The sequence below is a fragment of the Copadichromis virginalis genome, linkage group LG7 (genome assembly GCF_057382275.1).
Source record: "Copadichromis virginalis isolate Kocher_CV1m ecotype Utaka linkage group LG7, C_Virginalis_male_GT1.1, whole genome shotgun sequence".
Lineage (NCBI taxonomy): Eukaryota > Metazoa > Chordata > Actinopteri > Cichliformes > Cichlidae > Copadichromis > Copadichromis virginalis.
The window spans coordinates 20,679,162-20,705,762 of NC_140624.1; the positions used below are offsets into that span (position 1 = coordinate 20,679,162).

Genomic DNA, 26,601 nt, shown 5'->3' on the forward strand with positions numbered 1-26,601 from the left:
AAGCTTTATTCTGATTGGCTGCCCCACACAGCAGTTGCCCAGAGCTGTGCGGGCTAAAACCAACACATAAGGTGTGAAATTAAATGTTTTTGTTTTACATGTGTTAAAGTGTGTAACAACACATTCTTTTCAATTTTTTTTTAAAGATTCTAAGAGTGCGGGATATTAAGGCTCTCTGTTCTAATCAACATCATAGAGCGCCACGATTAGAAAACTATGTTTAAAGCAGCTTGAAGCCATGACATCCAGGTTATGCGAGTTTCTATGCTCATGGCCACGTTTAATATGAACATCCATCACTGGAACACACGTGACAAAAAGAGAATAGCATAAAAGATCCTTTTTAATGCATACACGATCACCTCGAGGACCTTCTATTTGCAAAAAGTTGCAAAATCCACTTTTGAATTTGCAAAAAGTTGTGGAAAACCTGCAAATTCCAGCTAACATCGTATAAAATAATAGCTATAAAACCGTTAAACAAATAACAAAACCCATAAAGGACAATTTAGGTGTTTATTCAGATTCAAATGAGCCAAAACTGTGTTTCAAAAATCAGGCAGAAATGCTATGTTTTGATTTGACCACCCACAGGACACACATACACATGCACCCACATCTTTTGTGATTATTCGCTGATACAGATTAGACACTGTGAGGGACCAAGCAGCCAAGGCATAGAGGACACAGGCAAAATCTTGAAAAAACTTTTCTTTATTTTAACCCTCAAAAAGTTCAAAAATGACAAAATTCAAAAACATAATTAGCAGGCCCATAAAAGAGGTCAACTAGATATAACTCTGCAAAAAGTAATTTCCAGAAACTTAAATAAACAAAGTGGACACAACTTAACTCACAAACTGACCTAATTACAAAGATGCATGAGGGTAGCTTTTATAGTGGTTTGGCCAAACCATTTACACACAATAGGGGGAAAACAAACACACTAATATTACCTAAGCACAGATTAACCTAAGTAAACCTAAAACACCCCTGTTCCTGATAAGCACATGGTCTGTCCTGCTGAGCAGGCATTTTGCTCTCAGAGTCCTCAGCCACGCCTTTCGCCCAGACAGGAAACAGCCACCGCCCAAAACCAGGTAACTCAAAGAAAAAGAAACATAATTAATATAACAAAACATTTTTAGAAAAACCACACAATATTATGTGCGTGCCTCATATTATCAGGGGGTTTAACCAAATGATTAATGAATTATATTAATGAAGAAAACTGCAAACCAAACTCATAAAGCGAACAAATGGACTGATTTACCCCTGTGTGGCTGATGCCATCACAGACACTCAGCAGTGTGTTGATGAAGAACTGCAAAGTTGTTATTTTGGCCCAAAGAGGTGATTTAATTTGTTTATGTAATGTAAATACATGTACTTGCAGGTATTTACTCCTTTTCACAGCTTCACAGATGCTTGAATGTGGTACACACTACTAAACAGAGTCAGCCAGTAAAGAGATTTTGAACACTGGAGAGCGGTGCATGTTGTTGTTCTTTAGCATGCCGCCATCTGGTGGTGAACATTGGCAGAGAACTACATCTTCTTATCAGCTAGTTCCTTCAGGGGTCGCCATAGCAGATCATCTTGCTCCGTCACACCAACCCTCTGCATGTCAATACAATCTTCACTCCATCCATCAATCTACTCTGAGGTCTTCCACCTTACCTCCTGCCTGGTAGCTCAATCTCCTGCATCCTTCCAAACATCCACCATCCCTGCTCTGCACGTGTCCAACCATCTCAGACTTTACTCATTAACTTTGTCTCCAAGCTGCTCGACCTCAGTTGTCCCTCGGATGTCCATTGGAAAAACTTAGCATCTTTAACTCTGAAACTTCGAGCTCGCTCTTCTGTCTGTGTTTGTCGGTTTCACATTCTTTACACTATACATCATAGCAGGTCTCACTGCCATGTTACACACCTTCCCATTCACTCTTGTTATATAATATTACAATAAAAGCAAAAATTGGAGGGGATTTTGCTTTAATTAATTCTGAAAGCTATCACGGAGGCAAGCAGACAGTACCAATACAGGCATTTGGGATAAACAGAAACTTGTTTAAAAAGAAATGTGTTTATTCCTTAAAACCACTTTCAATGTGGTTTTTAAGTAACAAAAACCTCATTTAAACACAAACTGCTGAGTACTTTACAGAGTAAAAAAACAACCCATGTTTCCAGTTTTATAATGCCCACTGTAAATAATTTAAAGGCTCCTTATCAGCATTGAGCTTGAGGACAATTCTTATTTTGCTGATGTGGCTGTATCAATTCAGGTCAAGAATGACCTGAAATAGCAGCACTGTAGCACGGTGGTTAGCACTGTTGCCGCACAGCAAGAAGGTCCTGAGTTCAATTCCACCATCAGGCCGGGGTCTTTCTGTGTGGAGTTTGCATGTTCTCCCCGTGTTTGCGTGGGTTCTCTCCGGGTACTCCGGCTTCCTCCCACCGTCCAAAGACATGCAGTTTGTGGGGATAGGTTAATTGGATAATCCAAATTGCCACTAGGTGTGAATGTGAGTATGAATGGTTGTCTGTCCTTGTGTGTTAGCCCTGCGACAGACTGGTGACCTGTCCAGGGTGTACCCCGCCTCTCGCCCTATGACAGCTGGGATAGGCTCCAGCGCCCCCCGCGACCCTGAAAAGGATAAGCGGTAGCGAATGGATGGATGGATGGAATGACCTGAAATAACTATCCTGATTTCCAAGAAAAAAAAGTAATAAAAACTTTGGCAGAAAGACTGAAATCCTTCCTTTTCTAAACAGTTAAATCAAGCAAAAATGACACAGAGCACAAAGAGTATATATAAAAAACATATATTTATTGTTCTGTTACTGTTGGTTAAATTGAACAACAATAAATGGCTGCAGGCCAGGAGACATACTGTACACATACTTAGAAAGCCCTGGAGAGCTTCCGTTTTTAGATTCAGTGGCAGTTAACAATGCAAAAGAGAAAACCAGAGCAGAAAGAGGAACAGAAAACAACGTCCGCCGTATTCCAAACGGCGGATGAATATTATGGTTCAGTGGTGCGTTCAAAAGTCATCCTTCAGCCAAAGTGGTTTTTCTCCTACGCAGGTAACTTTACAAGAGGGGTAAAAATACTGTACATTGTTCTTTGCGTGGATGCAACTGAATGATTGGGATCTTTTACAATTGATTCTTTGTGTAGGACAGTGATAACTACTCACCTTGTTCTTCCTCCAAAACATGCAAGGTGGAAGAAAATCAAGTAAAGCTTTTAAAAGATAAAATGATTATTAGACTCTCGTGACAGAAATAGAAGTGCTCCGTACGCCACAAAATAGTGTGGATTAAAATAGATAAAGGTTATATATATATATTTATACTATATTTAATATATAAAGGCTTAACTCTGAATACAAGGACAGCCACCAGTGCTGTCCCACACACATTCCTCAGTACACAAACCCTTGAACACAGTAACAAACTTTAAACCTGCTTTGTCTCGTTTTTTGCTCCAAGGACCACAAAGTTTTTGCACATCTGAAATAAAGTAAATTTGCAGCACCAGTCCTCCAAGTATTAAATTCTGGGATACAGATATTATTCGGGGTGTTTTGTTCGACACATTAAATTCAATGGTAACACTTTATAATACAGCCGCTGACTGAGGGCATACTTCCCTCGTAATTGAATGGAATTGTAATGTATTTATTTGAAATGACAATGTAATTATATTTAGATACAAATACTTCAAGATAGGTGCACTGGAATAATGGTGTAACACGTTAGGTTTTTATAGGAAACAGAAATAATTACACTGTAAGTACTGCATAATTTCTTGGTACTTTAATAGAAAAACATTATCTTACATTGTAAGTACACTGCATTTTCTGGGTCATGGGAGTGGCTTAACCACGCCAAACTTCTAAGTATTTTACAGCGAAGGAGACATAATGAACATTAAGGGTGTAAAAGGCGAGGTTCAGTCACTCCATAATACAGATACACTCCGAGAAGTAGAGCATACTTATGATGTAGAAAAGGAAAATACTGTTTGTCTGCAAAATTCACAGTTAATTACATATTGCCTAAAATTGTTTCTCCTGTCCTGTAAAAATATCTGGAAATTAAGCAAGGTCAGGGCACTCCATAACTGGGCCATGCCCTGAAAAGTACAGAGCACCTACGGTGTAAGATAGAGAAATATTGTTTGTTTTTACAATTACTTACAGTATGAATACTTCTTTGTTTCCAGTAAAAATCTAACTTTTTACCCCGTTATTCCATTATACGACCTTTTAAATATTTGTATGTGGATATAATTACATTGCAGTTTCAAATAAAATATGTTAAAATTCCACTAAATTACAGGAGAATTACACTCTTAGTTATGGACTGTGTTATAAAGTGTTACTGGTTGAGGCTTCTGTACATGTCTTGGTTTTACTGACTCCAGACTGGAAAGTCAATAACACAGAGCTCGTTTAATTCAGAGTGACAAGCAGGAAGCATCAATACAGGATTTACTCTCCTACTGGTAGAGCAAAGGGGGAAAAGAGAAGAGGGGAAACAAACAATATAGGAGGAATGGAAGCAAGTGTCAGTGGCTGTGTAATTAGTTTCTCTCCAAGATAGAATTTATACATGAAACTAAGTGGTTGAACTAAAAAAAGCACATTTGTAGAGCAGATGAGAACAAATGTCCGTTTCAGTCCACACAAACGTTTACATTCCACACGCTGCAAAACACATCAGATCCAGCTCCTCAGATTCACAGGAACTTTATTCAGTCTCACCGTGTGCTCCGGGCTCCACCGAGGGGCACCAGCGTTCCAAATGTAAATGTGCAAATGTCATCCGTAACGCAGAACCGTTCAAAAACAACTCGACAAAAAGATAAAACGATCGACAAAGAATAACTTTTTTGCAGTCCCTGAAATATCCCATCTACTATAAGAAGTACTTTCCACTGAACTTTACCTTGCTTCTTAAGTTGCAGGATTGAAATGAAACTGATCAGTTTATGTGCCACAAAACAAAAACAAAGGAAGAGAGTATTAGTAAAAGACTGCATAATGCTGTTACCTCAAAAAGAAATAAAAGACAGGTATTAATTGCACATACGCCAACAAGAACCCAAACCAGCAGCCAGGGCGGTCGAGCCTTTTCCAACTTCGAAGCGTAAAAACATTAAATGAAAAGCCAAGTTTAGCTCAGTGTTCGTCACCCACCTCTACAAAGCTCTGTGCAGAAATGTGTTTTGATAATTATTTATGTTTAAATTTTTTTTGTTAATTTCAACTTCATACTGGCTTTTGAATTTCTAAAAGCACAATGAGTAAATGAAGAAGTCTCAGCTGTGCAAATGTCAAGACTAAAATATATTAAATTCAATGTTCAGCCATGTCCTCATGTCTGGCAAAAGCTTGTTTTTCCTCCACTCCCTTCATTTCAAATCCTCCCTACACTCCCCTTTTTTCTGATTCAAATAAAACTTGCTTATAATACAACACTGCATAAAAAAAAAGAGTCAAATTATTGGGATGAAACTCCAAATTCTCAGTTTCCTTTCTAAATTCTGACCGTGGTGTCCCTTTAGATGTCAGACAAAACTTGCAGAATATCAATATGCATCACCGTAGAAGCTTAGTTATTTCATTTCACACTCCCTCAAACCCTGTAGACAGATGGCGTGAAAATGATATTTAACACTGAGTACTCACAACTCTCCAAGTCTGGAGACTTGTCTCAGAAACACAAAATCTTAAAATAATTCCTCACACGTTTGGTAAAATCCTCAGTTTAGTACTGGTGGAGTGATAAACTCATGATATGTGAAGACGCGGGGCATTGATGACGAGAGCCAAAATGATTTCAATTAGCACAGCCGATTCAGTCCAAGAAGAAAACACAGACACAGCACAAGCAGCTGTTTTGTTTTAGGTGAGCACTGTGGAGCTGACTATTAGCTTACATCACACTTTTAACATCAGCAGAGGGACCACACAGGGGGGATATGTTAGCTCTGTTGCCATAGTAACAGTTGGGCAGAGAAACTCAGAGTGGCTGCGAAGGAGTCAAGTGAAAGGTGTGTGCTGGATGTATTTGAGTTTGGTTCTGTGCTGGGTGCACTGGCTGGTTCTCATTCGGAGATGGGGGATGCTGTTGGGGCTGTTGCAGGATGTGCACCACCCGGCCGAGGGTCTCTGTGGTGGCGAACGCCAGGTACTGGCAGCACAGCCAGTCCTCCAGGCTCACGCCACAGGCGTTGTCCAGCGAGCGCTCTGCGAACTTGATCATCATCAGTGTCCGCTTGAGGTCCAGCCAGTTCTGCAGGGTGGCCTCGCGTTGGCCCGAAGTGGCCCCGGACATAGGCCCGGTGCTGCTGCAGCCCAGCGCCTGAAACAAGTCCTCCCGAGGTCCCCAGAGGAGGCACTGGAGGCAGGCCCGCGCCTCGGCCATCCGGATTCTTTCGGAGGGATTAACGGTGAGCAGCAAGCGCGCCAGCTGCTGCAGCCCCTGTGAGTAAAGCGATCTCACGGGCAGCGGTGGAAGGTCGGCCCAGGTGTACTCCCGCTCCTTCAACTCCGGCGTCTCCTCAAAGGGGTTGGGTCTGTGCAGCATCTCATAGATCAGAATCCCAGTCTGGAACTCATCACACTTGCGGTACTGGGTGGCTGTGATGATTTCGGGTGCCAGCCTCGACTGGTCGCGCAGCGTGCCGGGGTCAGTGGCCATGAGAGTGGTCTTTTGTTTCGCTTGGGAGAAGTTGCTGATGATGAGGCGTGCGGGGCAGGTGGAGTTGGCGGCAGCGGTGGCTGCAGCGCTTGCCCCCGAGCTGCTGCCGTTGCTGTTATTGTTGGGCTCCAGTAAGTCCAGATTCCAGGGGTTGCCAGGCTGGCATTGGACCAGCAGCAGGTTTTCAAGTCGCAGGTCACAGTGGGTCACGTGGAAAGGTTTCATGTGCTCCAGCCCGGAGCAAAGCTGCAGCAGCAGCAGACAGACCTGACGCTCATACAGCTCCGGGTTTTGAGTGTGCCGGCTCATGCCTTCTCTGACAAAGTCGGCCACTGTCTGGAAGGGCACCTCACGTGTGATCACCACCACTCGGCTCCTCAAACGGCCAGCTGTGTTCATGTGACCCGCAGCCGGGACTTCATCTAGCTTCCCATTTGGAGAAGGCGATTTTGAATCTGCCATCTTAGCCTCTTTGTCCTTTACTGTCGGCCCCCCTTCCTCCTTATCTGCTTCTTCCTCCTCTTCTTCCTCTTCCCAGGGCAGCAGGCGGGCAGGAACATCAGCCAGGAAGTGGCCACAGTCCTGCTGGATGTTGAAGTGCACTGGCAGGCTCTGCCTCACTGCGAGGCTGTGGAAAAACTGCTGCTGGGTCTCCTTCACCTGGCTCCGACAGATCTGAAGAAGTACAAATAAATGTCAGAGAAAAATCACTGTCAGTCCAATGTCTTGAGTTGAAGATGAGAATTCAATCACCCTAAAGTCATTTTCAGATCTTATTTGTCCATATATCAGCAATGAAACATAGGGGAAACTTCAATGATATTCTAGTTTTCTTACTGTCACGAAATAATCCGACGATTCTGTGACACACAGCAGAAACGACACAAATGAGCCACACTGTTACCCTTAGTGTCGGCAAAAACGTCGGCATCGTTCCTTTATTTTGAGTCTCTGTCACATACACTGTCCTGCTGTCAGAAACGCTTACAGAAGCATTGGATGTGTATCGATCCATGGCTAAAAATACACCTCGAAATGCACCCCTTACCCCTGTCAGTGCACAGTTTGGTTAAAAACAACAAGATGCTTAGCTGCTTTAGGAAATAACTTCGAGGTTTTAAACATGAAACCTGTCACAGGCGGGGACAGGGTTGTATATTTTAAGAACAAACACTTGGTTGGTTTCAGTCTTTTCATGAGATCTGTTCACAATATGATCATAAACAATGGTTTTACTGGGATTTATTTTTAAAGTAAATCCGTCAATACCTGACCTTTTGCCCATCTTCCTGTAATTCCTATATACTGTGTTTTCATATGGTCGCTGGTAACTAAATTAGATTCATCTCAATGAACTAAAACGGGGTCTACTGGCAGCAGAATTGGCCTTTTGGCTGCTGTGGGCGACCTCCAAACAAACAGCGACCTTCTGCAACACCAGGAGAAAACACAGAACATTTCAGTGGAGAACTCAAAAACATTTTCTGTTTCTTTCGAAACTCTCTGTCCTGCTCGGTTTCTCTCAAACAATGCAGCTAATGATACACAGCTGAAAGGGCAGAAAGCCGAGCTGAGGCTGTTACAGACAGCACTGAGAGTGTGTCTCTGTCTCCTAAAGCAGTTACAGCCTCCATAGCTCTCATTCTTAATCTTTGATCACAGCACAGTGAGAGGTGAAGCCGAGTCAGAGACAGAATCAGTCTGTGCAGAAAGCATGATGTATTAGATGTCTGGGGTTGAACAACATTCTGTCTCCTTGAAAATGAATAGTGTGGTTTCATTAATAATGATCAAATTTAACCTGTTTGTCTTCACTGATGTGCAACGTTTGCAGAAATTACTCTCAGAAATTTAATAAATGTCCCCAAAATACAAAATGACTCAAAGATGTTGTGAGGACAAGTGAGTTTGCTGTAATGCATAAGACTAAACAGTGAGTTGTAAAGATGCTGTAATGAGAAACCTCTGGCAGGTGTCTAACATTTGTTGTTTACTATTGTAGAATCTGATTGTAGTGTATGTATGGATATATATGTATATACGGGAGGGCAAACCTGGATGAGACTTTGTATGAACACCGCCAGACATACAGCGATTAACATATATATATTAATATCTTTAAAAATATATACTATAAATCCCAATTGTTTTCATTTTCCTCCTATATATTATGCAAATTTCATCATCCCCCTGTGATTGTGACATAAGTTCTTTGTTTGTGTTTCCTGTGGCACTTTCAATGTATGTTTTAAACAGTAAAAACAATAAAAATCTACATGTAAAGACGAGATGCTGATTTTTCAAAGTGGCCAAATAGTAACACTCTAACGTTGCTGTAAGATAGAACTTGAAAAGTTTTCCATCTTGATAAAGAATATGTAAAAATATTGCAGCCTTTTATTAACTGTATATAGCTGCAAAGTAGCTAATAATTATAGTACTTAGCAACGGAGTCACCCTTGATATAAATCAAGACATGGATTATGAATTAAAACCTGAACATGTTTTTATAACACAACGACAACCTCAGTCATTTCACTTTATTACTTCTATTAAAAGTTTAAAGTGTTTGTTGTGATTTATGTAGATTTGATTAAACTCTCATACAGCATGAATAACCACATCAGTGCACTCCTTTCAGACGCACCCTGTAATTGTTCAGGAATGTGCAGCTTCACTTGATGTTTGTTTGAGCATGATGGCTCACGATGACTAGACCTGCCTACTTCACTTTCTTTGAAGACATCTGCAGATTTTCAAAACTCTGACACCGTACTCGTGTTTCTGGTTGTAACACAATCCTGCAAATTAGCAGAAACTCACTGCTTTTATTACCACCTCTTGTCTCCTTAATGTCGACTCTTCAGTGATACGCTAGAGCTTTAAAGCACAGTGAGGTGCTCACTGAATTCTTTGGAGAGCTAAAGTGAGTAATTAGCACAGAAGTAAAATATGAAAGTTCAGATGCGTCATCTGCACATAAAGGGTTAAAGGAAGGCAGGGGCATAGCTGGGCTGCATTCAGACAGAGTTGGGGAAGGTTTAATTGGGAAGTTGGGGCTTGTTTCTACTGCTTCTGGTTGCCTTATTTATAGATGAGCGTCTTTAAAAAAAACAAGAGTCTCTCTTAAGCCTGCTGCTAATATGAAGGCAAGGCTTTGAAGTGGTGTGGCGCACAGTGTTTCATATCCTGTGAATAATTTAACCTTCATCCATATCTGCTTTGTGTTTAGCGTCAGAACTCTTTCGGCAAGCTGTGCCCTCAAACCACCACATGCATCTCCATACACACTGAAGACAAAGCTGCTCCTCTCGCACAATCGCACAGAGGCGAAGAAAACAAACAAACAAACACAACAACGCTCGTTTTTATTGCACAAGGTCATGCCCTAAGGGATCAAAGTTTAAGTGCCAATATTTCACAGCACTTCAAGAAAAGAGGGGAGGAGATTCGTCGGCATAAGCACAAGGATTTTATGAATCTACTGCAAAGACAGCAGCTACCAGAGAAAGATATCTACAATACTTTTGATGTAGCAAGAATTCAAACCAATCCCCCACAACAAATAAACACACTAATTAAGAGAAAACTAAGAACAAGCTGAACAAAGAGATGCTGAAATATTTTACTGAGATCAGAAAACATCACTTCTTTTGGGGGGGGGAAACAGCTTTGACTGTAAAATAGGACAAACCTTGTTTTTCTCTTCTTTCCTACAAGTCAGTGTTTAAGGTTCTTTCGAGGTTTTAGGGTTTAAATATTCAACAGAATATGTAACACAAAAGAAGCTGTATTCATTTAACACCAAACTAAAAGAAAGAATCTCACCTTGATGGCATAATTGACCAGTGGGTCCTTGGCATAAGATGCAGTGTAGTAAACGGCGTCCCCCGCCTCACAGCAGGGTTTCCCAGTGGTCAGCCTGAAGTGGGACCAGCTTTCAGTGCCAAACCTCAAATGATCTTTCTGGCCAGCCATGAAACGGTCCTCGCATTTTGCTGCCAGTTTCCGTAGAGTGTCTGTGTGGAGCCCGCGGATCCTCCCCACCACCTCATCCCAGCTGTCCAACCCCCTGTAAAGAGCAGGTCTCTGGGGTTTGGAGGCTGCGCCGCCTCCGGCAGCTCCGCGACCCGCTGTCCGACCCCTTCCAGCCAGGGATTCTGAACTTGGGTAGACTCTCTTCTCTTTGCCGGGGGTTGCGCTGGCTGCAGCAGGTGAAGGCTGAGGGACCAGAGAGGACACGCTATTGGTCATGCGGGCCTTGTTGGTAGCTGTGGCAGCTGATGACCTCTCTAAGGAGTCACCGCTCTCATGGTCGTGGCCTCGATGTGGTTCGGAGCTCAGAGAGGAGCTCTGACTAGCTGTTTCCCAGGTGGAGTCCAAGTCATAAAGAGGGTTGGCTACACTAAGGTTGGTGCCCCCCGGTTTAGCTTCAGCTCGAGGCCTGAGGCCTCCCACTGGCTCTTTGCCTCCCAGGATGGGTTCAGTACTGGAACGAGGAACTGCTTTTTTGGGTAATGGCGGTGGTGTAGCTTTAGGGGCTGGCTGCTCAGCGAGGCCTTCGATTTCGATGGAGGCTAGTGTGTCATTGGATGCTTTCATGTTTCTTGGCTGTTTAAGTGGAATCATGCTGGCTCGAGATTTACCTGAAGGAAAGAAAACAGAAAACATTCATACTGCATAAAAAAGATCCAGTGAAACTAAAAGACTGTTGGGACCCTTCAAATTGAACGGAGGGCGTAATGATATCCAGTTCAATAAGCAGGAAGAACAGCTCCTTCAATTTCCTTGAATTAAATTCACACAATAATCTAATGTTAGTATACAACAGACTTTATATGAAAAAATTAGCCCGTTAACTCCACAACAATGATTTGACAGCACAGTTATTACCTTAAATAACCTGCAGACAGAAATTTTATAACCAAAATCTAATCAGTCAATGAAAGCATTTGCACAGATTCAATATTTCACGTATATGTATACCTTTAAATACTCATCCAAATACATTCGATAGTTTGTCAACACCATTTCTGTGTTGTTGTTTTTTTAACTCCACACTCTGATCAGTTAAGACACCAACAGAAACATCGCTCTCAAGTTGTTTTGGTTTGGAAGGGAGGTGGGGAATCTTTGCCATGGGAAAAAAACAACTTAAAGACCCAGATATCAGTAAAGGATACATGAAAAAAATAAAACGACACAAAAGCTGCAATTCGATAAAACTAACGAAAAATCCCTCGCCACAAAAACAACGACACACCCTTACAGCTAGGGCGTTTCCAGAGAACCACTAGCTTGTTGCGTCTCTTGAGGACAAAAGGATGACATGATGATGTGTGCGACAGCACGTGATAGAGCTGGTGGCCCTGAGGCCACAAGCTGTTTCTTCAACCATCCAGCTGCCTGACTCAATCTGCAGTCCTGTTCTGTAGTGAGGCTTAAAGACGCAGCATGGAGAGCAAATTTAGAAGTGGCTTGATGTGACCTTATTTTTTTGCTTGGATGGTGGAAGGAAGAATCCAGAAGGTTGGGAGACTGATTGGATTCCCTCAACGTTCTGTGGGGTTAATGACCACCGAGGCACACGGGTCAGAGGCAAGTGTGATAAAAGGAAAAGGCGGCAGGGGTCGTGCTGTTTGCATGATGGGAACAAAGCTCCCTGGTTTTTCTAACAAAGTGTGCATGTAGGGTTACAGATAACTCAACGTCGCGGCTTTAACTCACCAGGGAGATCTGAGTTCATGTCTTTCAAAGTCACCTCCTTCTACCAAATTACTTTGACCGTTCTTGAGGCAAATGCATGTTCGTGAACAAATCATTCCTCTTTGTGCAGCACAAATACTACTGATTATACATCGTTAAAAAGTATGGGCGACACCTCATGTGCAAGTCATGCTGACATCATCCTAAGAATGCAGGAAAAGCCTTAAGATAGAGCAGTCAGGATGAAGTAAATGAGTCTTGGTAATCCTCCGTGGAACGAATATATTAAATGTGTTCCTCCACCAATCTGCAGTAATCCATCCAAGAAAGCAGCCGTCTCCCACTTCCAGTCGTAGGGATCTTTTATTGCAGTGTGGCTGTGACTTAACTCAATTACATAAGACTGGGATTTTTTTTTTTTTTTTGCATGTGTATGATTAAGCAAATAAATCTTTAAAACTACATAAAAACAATAAAGAACACACTGTTATTTATGACACAGTTAATGTTTGCAGCTATTAGCAAAGTAGCAACTCTAAATCCCAGAATGTCGTACACCTACTGTAAAGGAACAGGGTAAATAGTTATTTGTGCATTGCAATTCAATTAAACCAAGGCCTGTGACGGTGCTCAACAGCATGCTTGAAGCAAAACCACAATTTGAAAAAAAGGGGGAACAGAAAAAAGATGTGCACAAACATGACTACAAAGTTGATTTTTAATCATTTAAAGTCCACTGCTGTTAAACTAAACTTCTTTTACAGCAACATGAAGAACCTGATGTGTCTGAGCCAACTGCTCTGTTACTGCTCTCAGTCCAAATCCGAGTACCAGCAGATGTCAGTTCAGAGTCTCTGCTGCATCACATCACACTGTCAACAATCAGTCTGAAAACAGCTCAACAAGTGATAAATATATACACGCAAATTAGAGCACATAAAGCTAACAGTTAATATTTGTAATATAATGTGAAAACTCACAAATGCAGCGACTGATCCAACCGTTGTTCTTAAAATATCATGTCAGAGCCGTGCAGTCAAATTTCCAGGGAACAGCATTCATCAACTGGTTTGATGAATTCTGACTGGTTGAGGGAACTTGTTGCCATAGCAGAGCGATTGCTGCTCAGCTGCCTCCGAACTAACTCTGACACGTTAACAAGAGGCAAGCGATGGATGGAGGAGGTGGGTAGAATAAAGTAGAATAAAGAGGACCGGGGGGGTGGAATGGAGTGAGAGCGGTGGAGTAGGCGGTTAGAGGTGGTAGAAGTGGCGGTTGGGGTGGGGGGAGAATTTCAAAATAATAAATAAATAAATAAATAGGTGAGGGGGCTGATGAACAGAGAAAAATAAATATATGACAGAGATAAACACTGAGGAAAACGAGCGAAACAAGCTTACCTCAATTCCACTAACGCCTCAAAGTTTTTAGAGAAACGTGGTGCAGTTACAGCAGCAGCAGCAGCAGCGCCCGGAGGCAGAATAAAACGCTGTTCTCTGCTTCCATCCCTGAGAGTCTGTGAGGAGTCGCCGGTGCCAACAGACAGGCTCAGCGCTCCCACCAATAATGGAGATTTCTCACTTAAAGGCAGCGAGCACTCTGCCTCCTACCGCCTGATGCTCTGATTAAAACCCGAGTGAGACTATACTACATGACAGTGAGTGAGTGAGAGAGCGAGAGCACGCAAGAGAGAGACACTTTCATTTAAAAAGTGAACCTGATTCCTCACAAAAAAAAGAAACGTGTGAACAGCACAGTAGTGAAAAGCAAAGCGATGCTACGGTAACAGCAGGAAAAACAGGAAACTCAAAGCAGGCGTTACACTGAGCGGCTGTGTGTCTTAGGTCAACACTTGTTTGTGTGTGTCTCAGTGTGTGGAAGGCCACACACCTCCTCCTCCCAAACAGAAACGACACGCTGTTCTGTGCGATGTTTGACAACACGGATACACAAACTTCTATCTAGCCCCTCATTAGCAGTATGCAGCAAAGTTAAATTAGGCTGCAGGCAGCTCGCTGCGTGCGTCATCCAGGGAGCTTTTAACACAACCCATCCACAGGGCCCGTGTGCATTTCAAGCTTCACAAACAAACCCGTGCAAATGCTGCATTCCCAGTTTGCACATGCCTTCTGAAAAGAGAGGAAAAAAAAGGCCTAATTAGTACAACAGTGCCAGAGCAACACAAATATTTTGTCACTGCTGAATCCTTAAACAGGAAGCTGTATAGTTTAATTCTCTTAAACATCACACGTTCACATGTGCGACGACGCAGCGAGGCACCTCAGTTGCACAGCTGCTCTGCAAACCCACTCTCTAACCCTTTCGCTTTGTGTTTCTATTTCTTGTTCTTGTTCTCTCACATGCCACTTGATCACGGAGAGATCCGTTTCCCACACAGAGAGCTTCGTGTGTTAAGTGCCCCGACAGTACTCGACAGCTGTGCCTACCTCTCTGTTATAGAAGCTGGGCTGTATGTGCTTATTGTCAAAGTGAGAGAAAACCTGTAAAGCGGAGCAGCTAGCAAAGTTGAAATGAAACCTGTCCATCAGCAAGACACTTTATTATCATGGAGTTACAGGAATGTGATGGACAAAGAACCTATTCAACTTCCTGTTAACACAGATATCAGCCAATCACATAGCAGCAACTCAGTACATTTAGGCATGCAGACAGGGTCAAGATGACCTGGTGAAGTTTAAACTAAGCAACAGAATGGAGCAAACAGTCCTGAGAACCTCAAAGATGGTTGATGTCGTGGGATTTTCCCACACAAGCATCTCTGTGGTTCACAGAGAACCTTCTGAGGTCACAGAAGAATGGCCAGGCTGCTTCGAGGTGACAGGAAGGCAAAATTAACTCAAACAGCTGCTTGTTACAACCAAGCTACACAGAAGAGCATCTCTGAATCTACAGCAGCAGAAGACCACACCGAGTACCACTCCTGTCTGCCAGGAACAACAAACTGACGCTACAATTCACACAGGCTCACCAAAATTGAGCAACAGAAGTTTGGAAAAGTGTTGCATGGTCTGAATTTGTACTGCAGCATTCAGATGGTCAAAATTCTGAAACATTACAGCTTGAAAGCAGGGATTCAGTCTGAACCACTGATACAATAGCTCAGGCTGGGGGATATTTTTCCTTGGAAGATTTTGGGGTCCTTAATACCAACAGCATCGTTTAAATGACACAGCCAACCTGAGAATTGCTGGTGCTGATCAAGAACGACCATTTCTGATGCACAGAGTGTGAGTATCTAATATGTCAAAATAAAAAAATAAAAAAATTGTATTTAATATTCTTTTCTTTTATGATAAACTTATACTTTTATTTAAACTTATACTATACTTTTAACATTTCAATTTTTTTTTTTTTACATTTTCTGGCACTTATTTCATGGTTCGGGCATTAAAGGGTTTATGCCCACAGTGTGCCCATCCTCTGATGGCTTCTTCCAGCAGGATAATGCTCCATGGCACAAATCTCAAACTGCTATCTTGAATATCACAGTGAGTTCATTACACTGTGGCGTCCACAGGCAGTCTGCAGCAACTGTGTGATGCTTCAAGTCAATATGGATTTAAAAATGGAATCTATGCTACCAAGAATTAAAGCAGTTCTGGAGGTAAAAGTTCAAAACAGTACTAGAAAGGAGTACCTAAGTGAATGTATGTTGTCTTGTTCATGCAGAATAACTTTATTTTTTTTAAGTATCAGGGAGCAAATCTGCAATGTGCTGGCTGAATTGTTTTTCTGTGAAAAGAACATCAAGGCCTCAAAGAATTTGTTCTTGTGCCTCCCAATTGTTTACCGATGTCCTGCTGTTTCTAGGAAATGGGACAATTTTCAGAGAAAAAAATATCCAGAGATATTTTTATGCCGTTTCTTGGCTACAAGACATGTGATTTAAAAAAGAAAACATAAAAACTCCCCACAATATTTATCCTATTAACAGTACTGTGGTTAGCCATGTAGTCTATGCTCTTATACTGTGTGAAAGCAGCAAGGCAGGTAGCCCTATTACAATCTTATCAGTCAGTCATGATATAGTTTCAAGACAGAGACACAGGATATGATAAAAGAAAACAAAGAGGAGGATTGTGATTAAAATGGGATTTATGCAGGTCCCTAGGGTTCTCAGTTTTGATCACCATCAGGAACTGAACCAGCTTCATGAGTAGGATTAATAACCCCAGGGCAAAGATTCTCCCACCTCCAACGGAAAAAAACAAACATTTTTTTGGTAATATGTTATTTTAGGCACCGAGCTGCAGGCTGTGTGTGAAAAGATGTGTCGAGATTTCGGGCTCCAGCTGTTTTTGCAGAGAATAAATTATGCCCTGTCACATGAGAAAGTGTGCTGATACAGGAAGAAAGTAAAATCAGCCACTCAGGAGTGAAAGAACTGCCAAAACTGCCAAAAAACACAAGTTCACCGGTTTGGCAAGCTTACAGCGACAGCAAAGGAGGGTCTTATACACTGACATGTCATACTTTCCTGTTTTTGTATTTTTTTTATATACTAATTAGTGCAAACAATGTTGAATTCAATAATTTTGGTGTATAATCCATATTTTATTTGCAGATTAGCTTTCCTCATTACGTTATCTTCAGTTTTTGTGAGCATTGTGATGTGACAAATCCAGAATAAAAATCAGTTGAAGAATGCAATAGATGGATGTGTCTTAAGACATCAGGCAGAAAAATCTGTCACACACAGTCAAAACCTACTTATGTAGACAATTCAATCATCCTGACTAAGCCTACGCACCACAGAAGGCATCATCTTAAATTTCAGGTTTCTCCAGCACTAATATAAACATGAGTTTAAAAAAACAAAACAAAAATCCTTCTCTATCCATCTTTCATATTTCACTCTTACCCAGATTGCTGTAGGTGGCACTGCACTGGCTGGAGGCAGGAGAGTGAGAATAATGAGAGTGAATCCCGTCGTCCTCAGGCTCTCCCAGGCTGGCGCTGCCCTCACTGGCCGCGGCTGTACTAGCAACCTGGTTGGCATGGCCCTCCGCGGCCTCCCCAAGCACCAGCCCCAGATTCACTTTGGCAGGCAAGGAGGTGGCGCTGGGCAGCTCCCGATCCCTGGCGCTGGCACCGACTGGTACCTGGCTGCACATGACAGAGAGAGGCATGGTTCATTTAGTTTCTTCATCTACTGGTCTGCCTACACGTGACTGCACTTGCTGACAGTATTTTTTCCCAGTGCTTCCATTGCCAGACTCGACAGAGTAGCTGGTATTGTTTTAACCTTGTAAGTCTGTATGTGCTTTTGTGTGAGCTCATGGCGCACTCTGGTTCTTTCACATTATGCTGTAACAGCGGATCAAAATGGAGCCCAAAGTCCTGAGATGGAGGTGTACTCAGTTATAACTCTGTGTTATAAAAATACCAGAATAAATACGATGATGAAGTTTAAAACAAAAAAAATCTTAAAATTAGTTTTACTGTCACAACAAGTGGAGGATCACTCTGTTTGAATCAGCTGGTTGTGTTTGGGGTGTTCTGAACACACATGTTGCCAACAGGGAAGCTACAGAGCGCCCTCTGCAGGACGAGCAAAGCAACATTAACACTGGCTGAAGGGCGTTTCTCCCTCTTTACTTTTTACATTTTTATTTATCGACAGTTACAAATAATTATATCAATACACCAACAATATATCAGAAAATAGCTTAAATCAGGCGAGATATTGGCTGCACTAATAAAGCTGTATTACAGAGTACTGATAGAATGACTATATTAACTCCTACTGAGTACTAAAGGGTTGAGACATCAATATGTTGATGGGTGTGGCGGCTGATCTGATCCTGTTGCCAGACTGCCTCGACTTTTATTAATCTTTTCATGACAAGCTTTTGCTCTTCAAAGAAATATCAGCAAAACAACTCATAAAAGAAGCAATATAATAATAGAAGGCTCATATTGGAAAGACACTAGTGCTGCAGAATGATGAATGAGTTGCTTATGATAGGGACTTTAATCTGTCATTCATTCCGTCTATGAAACTGTATCTAACATCTCAGGATATAAACAAAAACACATACGACATTGGTTTTATCTGGTCAGTCTTTTTTTCCATCTCTGATATCAGTATGTGCCTCACTCTATCAGCACACTTCATCTTCCTCAGCAAGAGATAAACTGGAGCCAGTGCAGCTGTCAGTGGGAGGCTTTTGAAGCTTGATGCGTTTTATATGCAACTACACATACGGCGCCTGAGGGAAGGTGTAAGAAAAAGGCAAAGCAAGTCACAGCACAGTATGATGACATGTTTTGAAGAACCATTCATCAGTAGGTGGCTCTGATTTGAGGTGTTTAAGGAGGTGAGATTAGAATATTTCGCAGATATAAATGCCATTATTAACCTTTTTTATTATTATTATTGTAAAAAATTTTTTTTTTTTAGCTTTTTTTCTTTAAACATGTCTTCACTAGGACTGTAACATTCGAATGTGTTGAAAAATACGCTAATGAATCCATCCTTCAATTAAAAAAAAAAAAAAAACTTTCTGAAACATATCCCAGCTGACATGGAGCTAGAAGCGAGTTATACCCTGGACAGGCCTTTGGTTCATCAGGCACACAGGGAGAGACAAGTACGCACTCTCACATCAACACTTACAGGTTATTTAACACCAATTAACCTGTCGAAGGAAACAGAAGGAAACTCACGCAGGCACAGGAAAAACATGCAAATTCCACAAAGAGTTATGGTAAAAGGTAAAAAAGGTAAGACTAAAGAATTGCAAAAAAAGGTAACGCTCAAGCTCAAGAACTTTAAAGATACGGTGTGCGAACTCTCACCACTAAATGTCAGTAGATTGCAGTTTGCAGTCGACTGAGTTTTGTTATATATTTTTGTTATATTTTGTTTTTCTGTTACAGGAAAAACAACTCTGAGTGCCGTTCATCTCCAGTGAGTATAGGCTGTCAGGTTGCTGTTTACCTCTGCTGTCAATATGTATCCTCATCTATTTACTCTCAAGGAGGCTGTAAAATTCAGATGTGAGTGGATGAGTCAGTGAAGCTCACTTCAGTGATACTGAGGTGAGCTGCTGAGGATATCCTGAACTTTTCTGTCAGTAATCACTGCTGTTCCTGCTGCTGTTAGTGAAACTGTGTTACTGTCTTTGAAGTGGATCTAACATCGTAGTACTCGGACTGAAGCATATGAAGCTTGAGGGAGGAAGAAGAGAAAGTGGTGACATAATGAGAAAGAGATGATAAAAATGCACCTGTTCAAATGCTTTTTGCGATTTGTAAATGAAAATTCACTTGTAATCCTTACTGGGGAAGTGGCTGGGCTCTTGCCACGTACACAAAACACGATCAGGTTTAACAACGATGTCCATCTATCACACTTGTACTTTTAATGGATTCATTTTAAGTTTATAACAATGTATGGATTTGTTGGAAGGCTTATTTACACACTAATCAAAGTATATTTCTTGGCACAACATTTTGTTTTATTCATTCAAAAGAAATGACTGTATCTTTGAGCACAACAGCTTTCCTTGTAATGGTGTGTTGCTGTGTGCTTTCACACTATGTAATAGTCTTCATTACAACACCAGACAATGACTTCATCATGTGCTAACCCCATTGAATTGCGGGTGTGAGAATTCTGGGCCACATCTGAAATTCACCCATACTGTGTAATAACTGTGATAACTCCACTCACCAAAGCATATTTGGAAGCACCCTAGTGCATGTTGTTGACAAAGATGCAAGTTGTACAGGCAATGTGCCGTCTATGTGTAAATAACAACACAGTACTGGGTACTACGGACAGTATTGCCTTTTCTGGCATAGCAGACAGAAACCAGAAACCATTTGAATGAATTAAAATGTTTTATTTAAAGCTTCATGAACTCTAGAGTGAAAAGGACTTTTAGTACTAACCAATTAATAGATTAATGAGTAGCAATAGTTTTCCTTCCTCTGATTGGAAATTACAGTGTCAAATATTTACAGCTGCTTGACATACTATCATCGTATTTATTACTTTACAAGAGAGGAAGAGGAATAACGGCTTTTTTTTAAGTGCGGGGGGTGGGGGGGTAGTAGTGGACACTGAAATAATTAGTTTCACTACAGCCAAAATCAGTACGTCAGCTATATCTATAAAGTAGATCAGCAACCAACCCAAACAGGAAGTTTATGACACTTTTTCGTGCCCCTGTCAAAAGCAGTAGGAGAACAACTGCAATAACCATGCAGAGAACAGGGCTTGTACAGTGCTTTGCATTTTAGATATTATGGTGGTGGGGATATATGTCAAATTTTATCTTGAGTTTAAATGTAATGCATGAAAAAGATTCATTGTCAAAGACTATTTAAAAAAAACTTTAAAGGTCATGAAAAGTTCACACTTGTTTTCACAGCCGCAGGCAATGTCACGGGTGGGACCGGCTGGCAGTAATGTTTGTATTATGCTAAATCAGATGTGTCATTTCCTTTAACTGTAATGTTGATTGCACACTGGCATGACTAATGATTTGTGTGATCATGAGCAAAAGTCCCTAAAGTACAGCTCATGGGACAAAGCTCATCAAGATATTTGAGCTGCTTGATACACTGTAGGACACTTTTTCCTGAAACTAAAACAAACTTCAAGAGAACAAGTTGAAATTATTCTGTCAACAACTAGCCAGCCACTTACTCACAGCTGCTCACAGTTACTCATATTCTTTGTGTGTGCAAAGTATAGCATGACTTAAGGCCCATGTGTGGCAGGAATAATAAATTAGCTTTAAATTACACAAAACCACACCAAGTAGTTTTATATTTAACAAATGTAAAAAAAAAAATCAAGATAAAAGCAAAGGTTTCATTTCAAAGAAGACAGTAATAATTGTAAAAGTTAAATGCTTTCATGAAATGGGTAAGAAGAACAAAAAAAGGAAATGAGTGAAGCAAAGTCTGACACGCTTTTCACCGGGCTGATCAATTACATTTTAGGTCTAAAAAAACATATAAAACAAAATTTCCATGGCAGTCCAAGGTCAACCACCTTGTTTATCGTCTTAACATTAAAAATATTTGATATTTTGAGGGGGGGAAAGGAATTAAACTATTACATGATTTCCTAACAGAATGGCATGCTGTGTTATCTTGCATCTCGCTACAGCCAAATGCACTGGACGTTAATCTGTTTCTTTCTAATTGCCATTCCCCTTGTGTTTTGGTGCAGACTCATTGTTCATTTGGAAAACTATTGCAATATCTGACCGTTACATGAAAGAAAAGAGTCATCAAGACAACACCTAGCGGCTCGCGTTTCTGTCTCCACCCTGGAGCGCTGTGTTGAGGAAAACATCAGACGTGACACATTTATGATCTGTCTCAGCTGTCTCTTAAGGCTATAAACCGTCCATGTCTCTTTTAAGAGTTGATCGATAGTTCCCAAGGTACTATCGTGGATTACTTCTGCACTTACCAGCGGCTGACAGTTAAAATAAAAACATAACACAATGTTGTCGGCTAACAAGGAATCAAAAAGTAAGTAAACTGTGAAAAGATGAAGCAATCAAAACTGCACCCTGAAAACTGAGTAAGCCAAGACAGCTTATAGAACATTGTCGAGGCAAAAGATCTTCTGTTCTGCCTGTACACGCCAGCGTATTCTTATTCTTCCCCGTTTTTTGCTTTGCACAAAGCTGACACTGATTTTACTCAGATCCGGTCTACTATTAGCTAACAACTAGCTATAATGCTGCTCAAAAGAGCACTAAATCACAAAGAGCCCAATCTCCACTTCAAAATCCCGTATGAACAAAACATCCAGGGTAAACTTTGAGAGGCCTTGATACAAATACCTTTATGGCTGCTACATGTTCCAGCGGTCAGGACCTGACTTGTTTAGACATCGCAAAACTGCCTGGGTGCATTTTCACTCCTCTGCTGCGAGAGAAGAATAACGCCTCATCCAAAATGCAAATCAAATTAAATTCAAACCTCTCTTCCCGCTGTTCAATGTGACTTCAAATGACCAGGCTGGTCGTAGGTTACAAAGGTGTGCGGCAGAAGAGAGTTTAAAGTTCTTACCCGCTGTACTGGCTCACACAACTTCCCATCTAGAAACCCTGAACACAAACGTGTAGATGGAATCACATTCTAGGTACAGCAACCGCGCTGTTGAGAAGAATAAAGAAAGTCTTTTTCTGCATGTGTTCTTTCGTCGTTCTCTCTCCTGCTGCTTCCTCTTTGAACGCTGTTACCTGTCTAAGGTAATGTGTGTTTGCCAAAGCTGAAGAGCACACCCACTGTTCACCAATAAAACTGATTCAAAACCCTTCCAGGCTTAACCCCTCATCTGCCAAGCAATATGAAAGCTGTTAAAATGAACTCTGGAACTGGTTCATAATATGTGAGTTTGTTTGTGTATGTGTTGTATAGGTTTAAAAGAAGACTACAAAAACATGTTACACCTTTTCTGTCAAATGGGTCTTGTGTTTCTAGGTAAGTAATTAGTAAGTGATTAGTCGCAAAGGTTGCTGTTTTTAAAACCAAACATTAAATTTGGTGTTGGGTGTCTGTATACAAGACTTAAATCTATTACCCTGCAGAAGCAATCATTTAAACAATATAATTGAACTGGGATCTTTATGAATACTTCCCATCCTTTTATTATCCGTCACTAAAACAGGGTGACACATTTTTTATTTATTTGTTTTACACATTTTCACAACATGAAAGTAATCTCAGGTGCTAGGGACAAATATTTAGCTGCTTTTTCCTTGAAAAACACAGCACCCTACCACCAACACGCCAAGTGAAGAAATGTAGTAGTTTAGTTACTAATTGACAACTTAACAGCAAGGTCCCAAACAACTGCTTATCAATGTCAGGTGTGAAGAACGGTTAGACCAAAGGTGAGAAGCTTCTGAAGGTTAGGCTAGTTAGTGTTAGGATTTATATCATGCTAGCTTAACACAGATGCTTTTACAGGAACTCTGAGTCGAGGGTATACGAGTGTGTTTTACAAGGTGTGTGCATTACACCACTTAAATAAGTATTTTAAATCATTGCTTAATAATTTGGATAGGCATTGCAAGAAATGGGGAAAAACCTTTGTTATTCTTACAATAAATTAAGAATATTTGTAGTGCTGCGCAAAAGGCTTTTGCCACCATTTATTTCTTTATTTGCTTGCTTACAAGCAGCAAGACTTTCTTGTAATTTTAAAAGTGGTCTTGAGCAAAAGCTATCCAGGATTTCTGAAGGCATTTTAAAGGTTTTCTTTGGACATTGTCTGTATTTTCTCATTTCTTGTTACTCATGTTTATTGAACCATTAAATGCTGACCTAGGTTGTGTTGTGTTTACACACAACTTAGCCGAGAACCAATTAATCAGAATCAGAATCAGAATACTTTATTGATCCCTAGAGGAAATTAGTTTTCGTTACAGTGCTCCATTATAAACAAACATTAACAGAGACAGACAATACACTAACTAAGAATAGCAATATTGCTATTCTATTATTAAAGCAGTGTGGGATCATCTTGATGTAGAAAGGAACAACACTAGCCAACACCAAAGAAAGAGCATTGGGATGCCCGTCAAGAACCCTGGAGAACTAATCCTGAGAAGTACTTCAGGAAATTACGAGAAAGCTTGCCAAAGGGAGTTCTGGCTGTGTTAAAGAATTGAGGTGATCAGACCAAATACTGACTTTCAAACTTGTTAGAATTATTTTTGCCTTATATACTGTATTGCCATGACCGTTTCAATAAAACACTGCAGTTATTTTCCATTTTCCTACCAAAATATAAAGAAATGGGGATAGCTCAAAACCTTTGCACTGTACTGTAATAATAAGCATATCGTCTGGATTTCTGGACTTATTATCTGGAGACTCATTGTAGGGAGCAGGAATGGAAAGCCTTCTCACTTCATTTGAGTAATCCTTTGTGCTCTGTGCAAGCTTTGCTTGGACTAATTACTAGTAGGTATTGGCAACATGTACTGGGTGCTCTCAGTGGGTATATAGAGCACACCTCAATATAGCCCACTGCTGTAAAGCACTCAGCAGACGTGCAATAATATTATCAGAAGCAGTGCACATTTGATTCTTGCACATGTTGTTATAAGGTTAGGCGAGAGATAGGAGCTTGAGCAGCAGAAAGAAAAGAGACAGAATGGGGCTGAGCTTTTGACAAGATGGAGGAGTGAAATATTTAGGAGTTCACAGTGCTTCGGGCTCGAAAGAGAAGATTTTTGAAAGGAAAGCATAGAAGAGGAGTGAAAAACTACACTAAACAGAGAAAAGAATGGTGGGAAAACATTTTCTTTTCTTGGAGGAAAAGAAAAACAAAACAGGACATGGACAATATGAGGGTGGCACAGATATAAAGGGACTAAGCAGGAGGCGAGAGATAAGGTGAGAAAAAGATATAAACTGTGTCTAGATGTGATGCATCTTCAGTAACACTTATGGAAAGTTATTCCTAATAATGTGGGTAGCTGTGGGTTACAGTACATGAAACAGGAGAGGGAACGGTGCTGTTGTCAGTAAGTCTCCAGTAAAAGGTCCAATCCAATTATCCATCCATTCTCTGGACCCTATCTCAGCCACCATAGAGCCCTATGGACCCTATGGTAGCAGGTCCAATTATGCAAAATAATTTTAATGTGCTTTTTTTACTCAGTATTTAAACACAGAAGAAAGCAACCTTGGGAAGCAAGGAGGTCATTCAAATCAATTCAAGAGTATTTTCTAATATATTACAAAACATTTTTATAAAATATTTTCTAATATATGATGTTTGATAGGTTGAAAAAAAGAAAGAAAAACCAATCATAGACAAATCACTGTAGCTGGTGAACTTCAAGCTCAAAAGCATTTTCATTTTCTATCTGTCAACAAATAGTAAAGAAATATGAAACTTTGACATAATTGCTTTTTAATATCTCCAAAGTCCAAGCCACATTTAGCTGATTTGACTATTTACCATCCCTACATTAAATGTAAAATTATACAATGCTTCAATTCTGAGTCACAAACAAGCTCACAGTTTAGTGCAGAACATACGATGCATCTGATAATATCTGGGTTATCATTTTTCAGCACCATTAGTCACACTGCAGGAAAAGTGCCTCAAGATATACTGAGGGCAATGGCAGGTCAAAGAAAAATTGTGAAATTAGAATACAAGAACACCGCACCTACACTGCGAGGGCTAATTAGTGTGAAAGAGTGCATATGAATGTGGTTGAAGCTTTGATACAGCCGCAGCTTTGACTAGCTGCAGGGAAAACTCAGTCTAAAGTTGGGTTTAATAAATGTGTTATTGAACGACTTGCAGGAAACAGAGGGCTACTCTTAAAGAATGCACTGTGCGCAAAGCCTGCTGTGCAGGTAATAGAGGATATTACAGAAGAGATCACACCACAGTGGGCTGGGTAAGTAGGAAAGTAGACATGCCCGATTGAGATCAAATACCTCTCAAATCTGTGATGACTGATATGTATGACGGGGAGAGTAGCAACTATGACACTTGAAGCAGCAGCTGGTAAAGGCTGAGCATGTTCATATTAAGCTGGCTCCCATGAGTACAATGAAGGAAACCTGTGTAGGTAATGGTAATACTGGCATAGCACTGCAAAATCATTCATTAATTCGCTGGAGGTAACAGAGGAAAAACATGTGTGAACATGAGTGATAGATTCTTACTAGTTCTACTCTGAGTCTTACACAAAAATGGACATCTACAACTAATTGGGTAAAAAATATTAATTTTGCTTTTAATATGTCCCAAGGGTTGAAATCTGTTTGTTTTTTAGTGGAACAATTTATCCTATATTGTTATCCTATATTAAAAAACCCCACATTCTGTCATAACCCCCACAATGCTGGTATTATTTCTGTTTTTGTACTTTAAGTAAAGAATATACTGTACACCACAACTGTATTAGTTTTTGGTTTTGAAATGATCACATATTTTATAGCAGTTGTTTGCAACACAATTCAACTCAAGGTTTAGTTTAGCTGAAAGTTAAAAAGGTACAATTAGTAGGTTTTTTTTTAGGTTATTTAGTACAAGAAAAGGATATTGCACTCATAAATATACAGTGATTAGTTGTAATTACATCCTCGAAAAAAATTGATGCATTCTCATAAACTTATAAATGAATCCATTAAAAACACACAG

At 40.6% G+C, this 26,601-nt stretch overlaps 1 protein-coding gene across 2 annotated transcripts in view; it reads right to left on the reverse strand.

Annotated features, from left to right (window-relative positions):
• Positions 1-2,815: 2,815 nt before the first annotated feature.
• The window catches only part of peak1 (pseudopodium-enriched atypical kinase 1), a 104,045-nt gene continuing 80,259 nt past the window's right edge, over positions 2,816-26,601 (reverse strand). For both annotated transcript variants that reach the window (XM_085462437.1, XM_085462438.1), the window contains 3 exons: positions 17,311-17,555; positions 10,551-11,368; positions 2,816-7,397 (listed from right to left, as the gene is read on the reverse strand). In XM_085462437.1, coding sequence (XP_085318563.1) covers positions 6,042-7,397; positions 10,551-11,368; positions 17,311-17,555 — 2,419 coding nt within the window. In that variant the 3' untranslated portion in view covers positions 2,816-6,041. The remainder of the gene's footprint in view (positions 7,398-10,550; positions 11,369-17,310; positions 17,556-26,601) is intronic.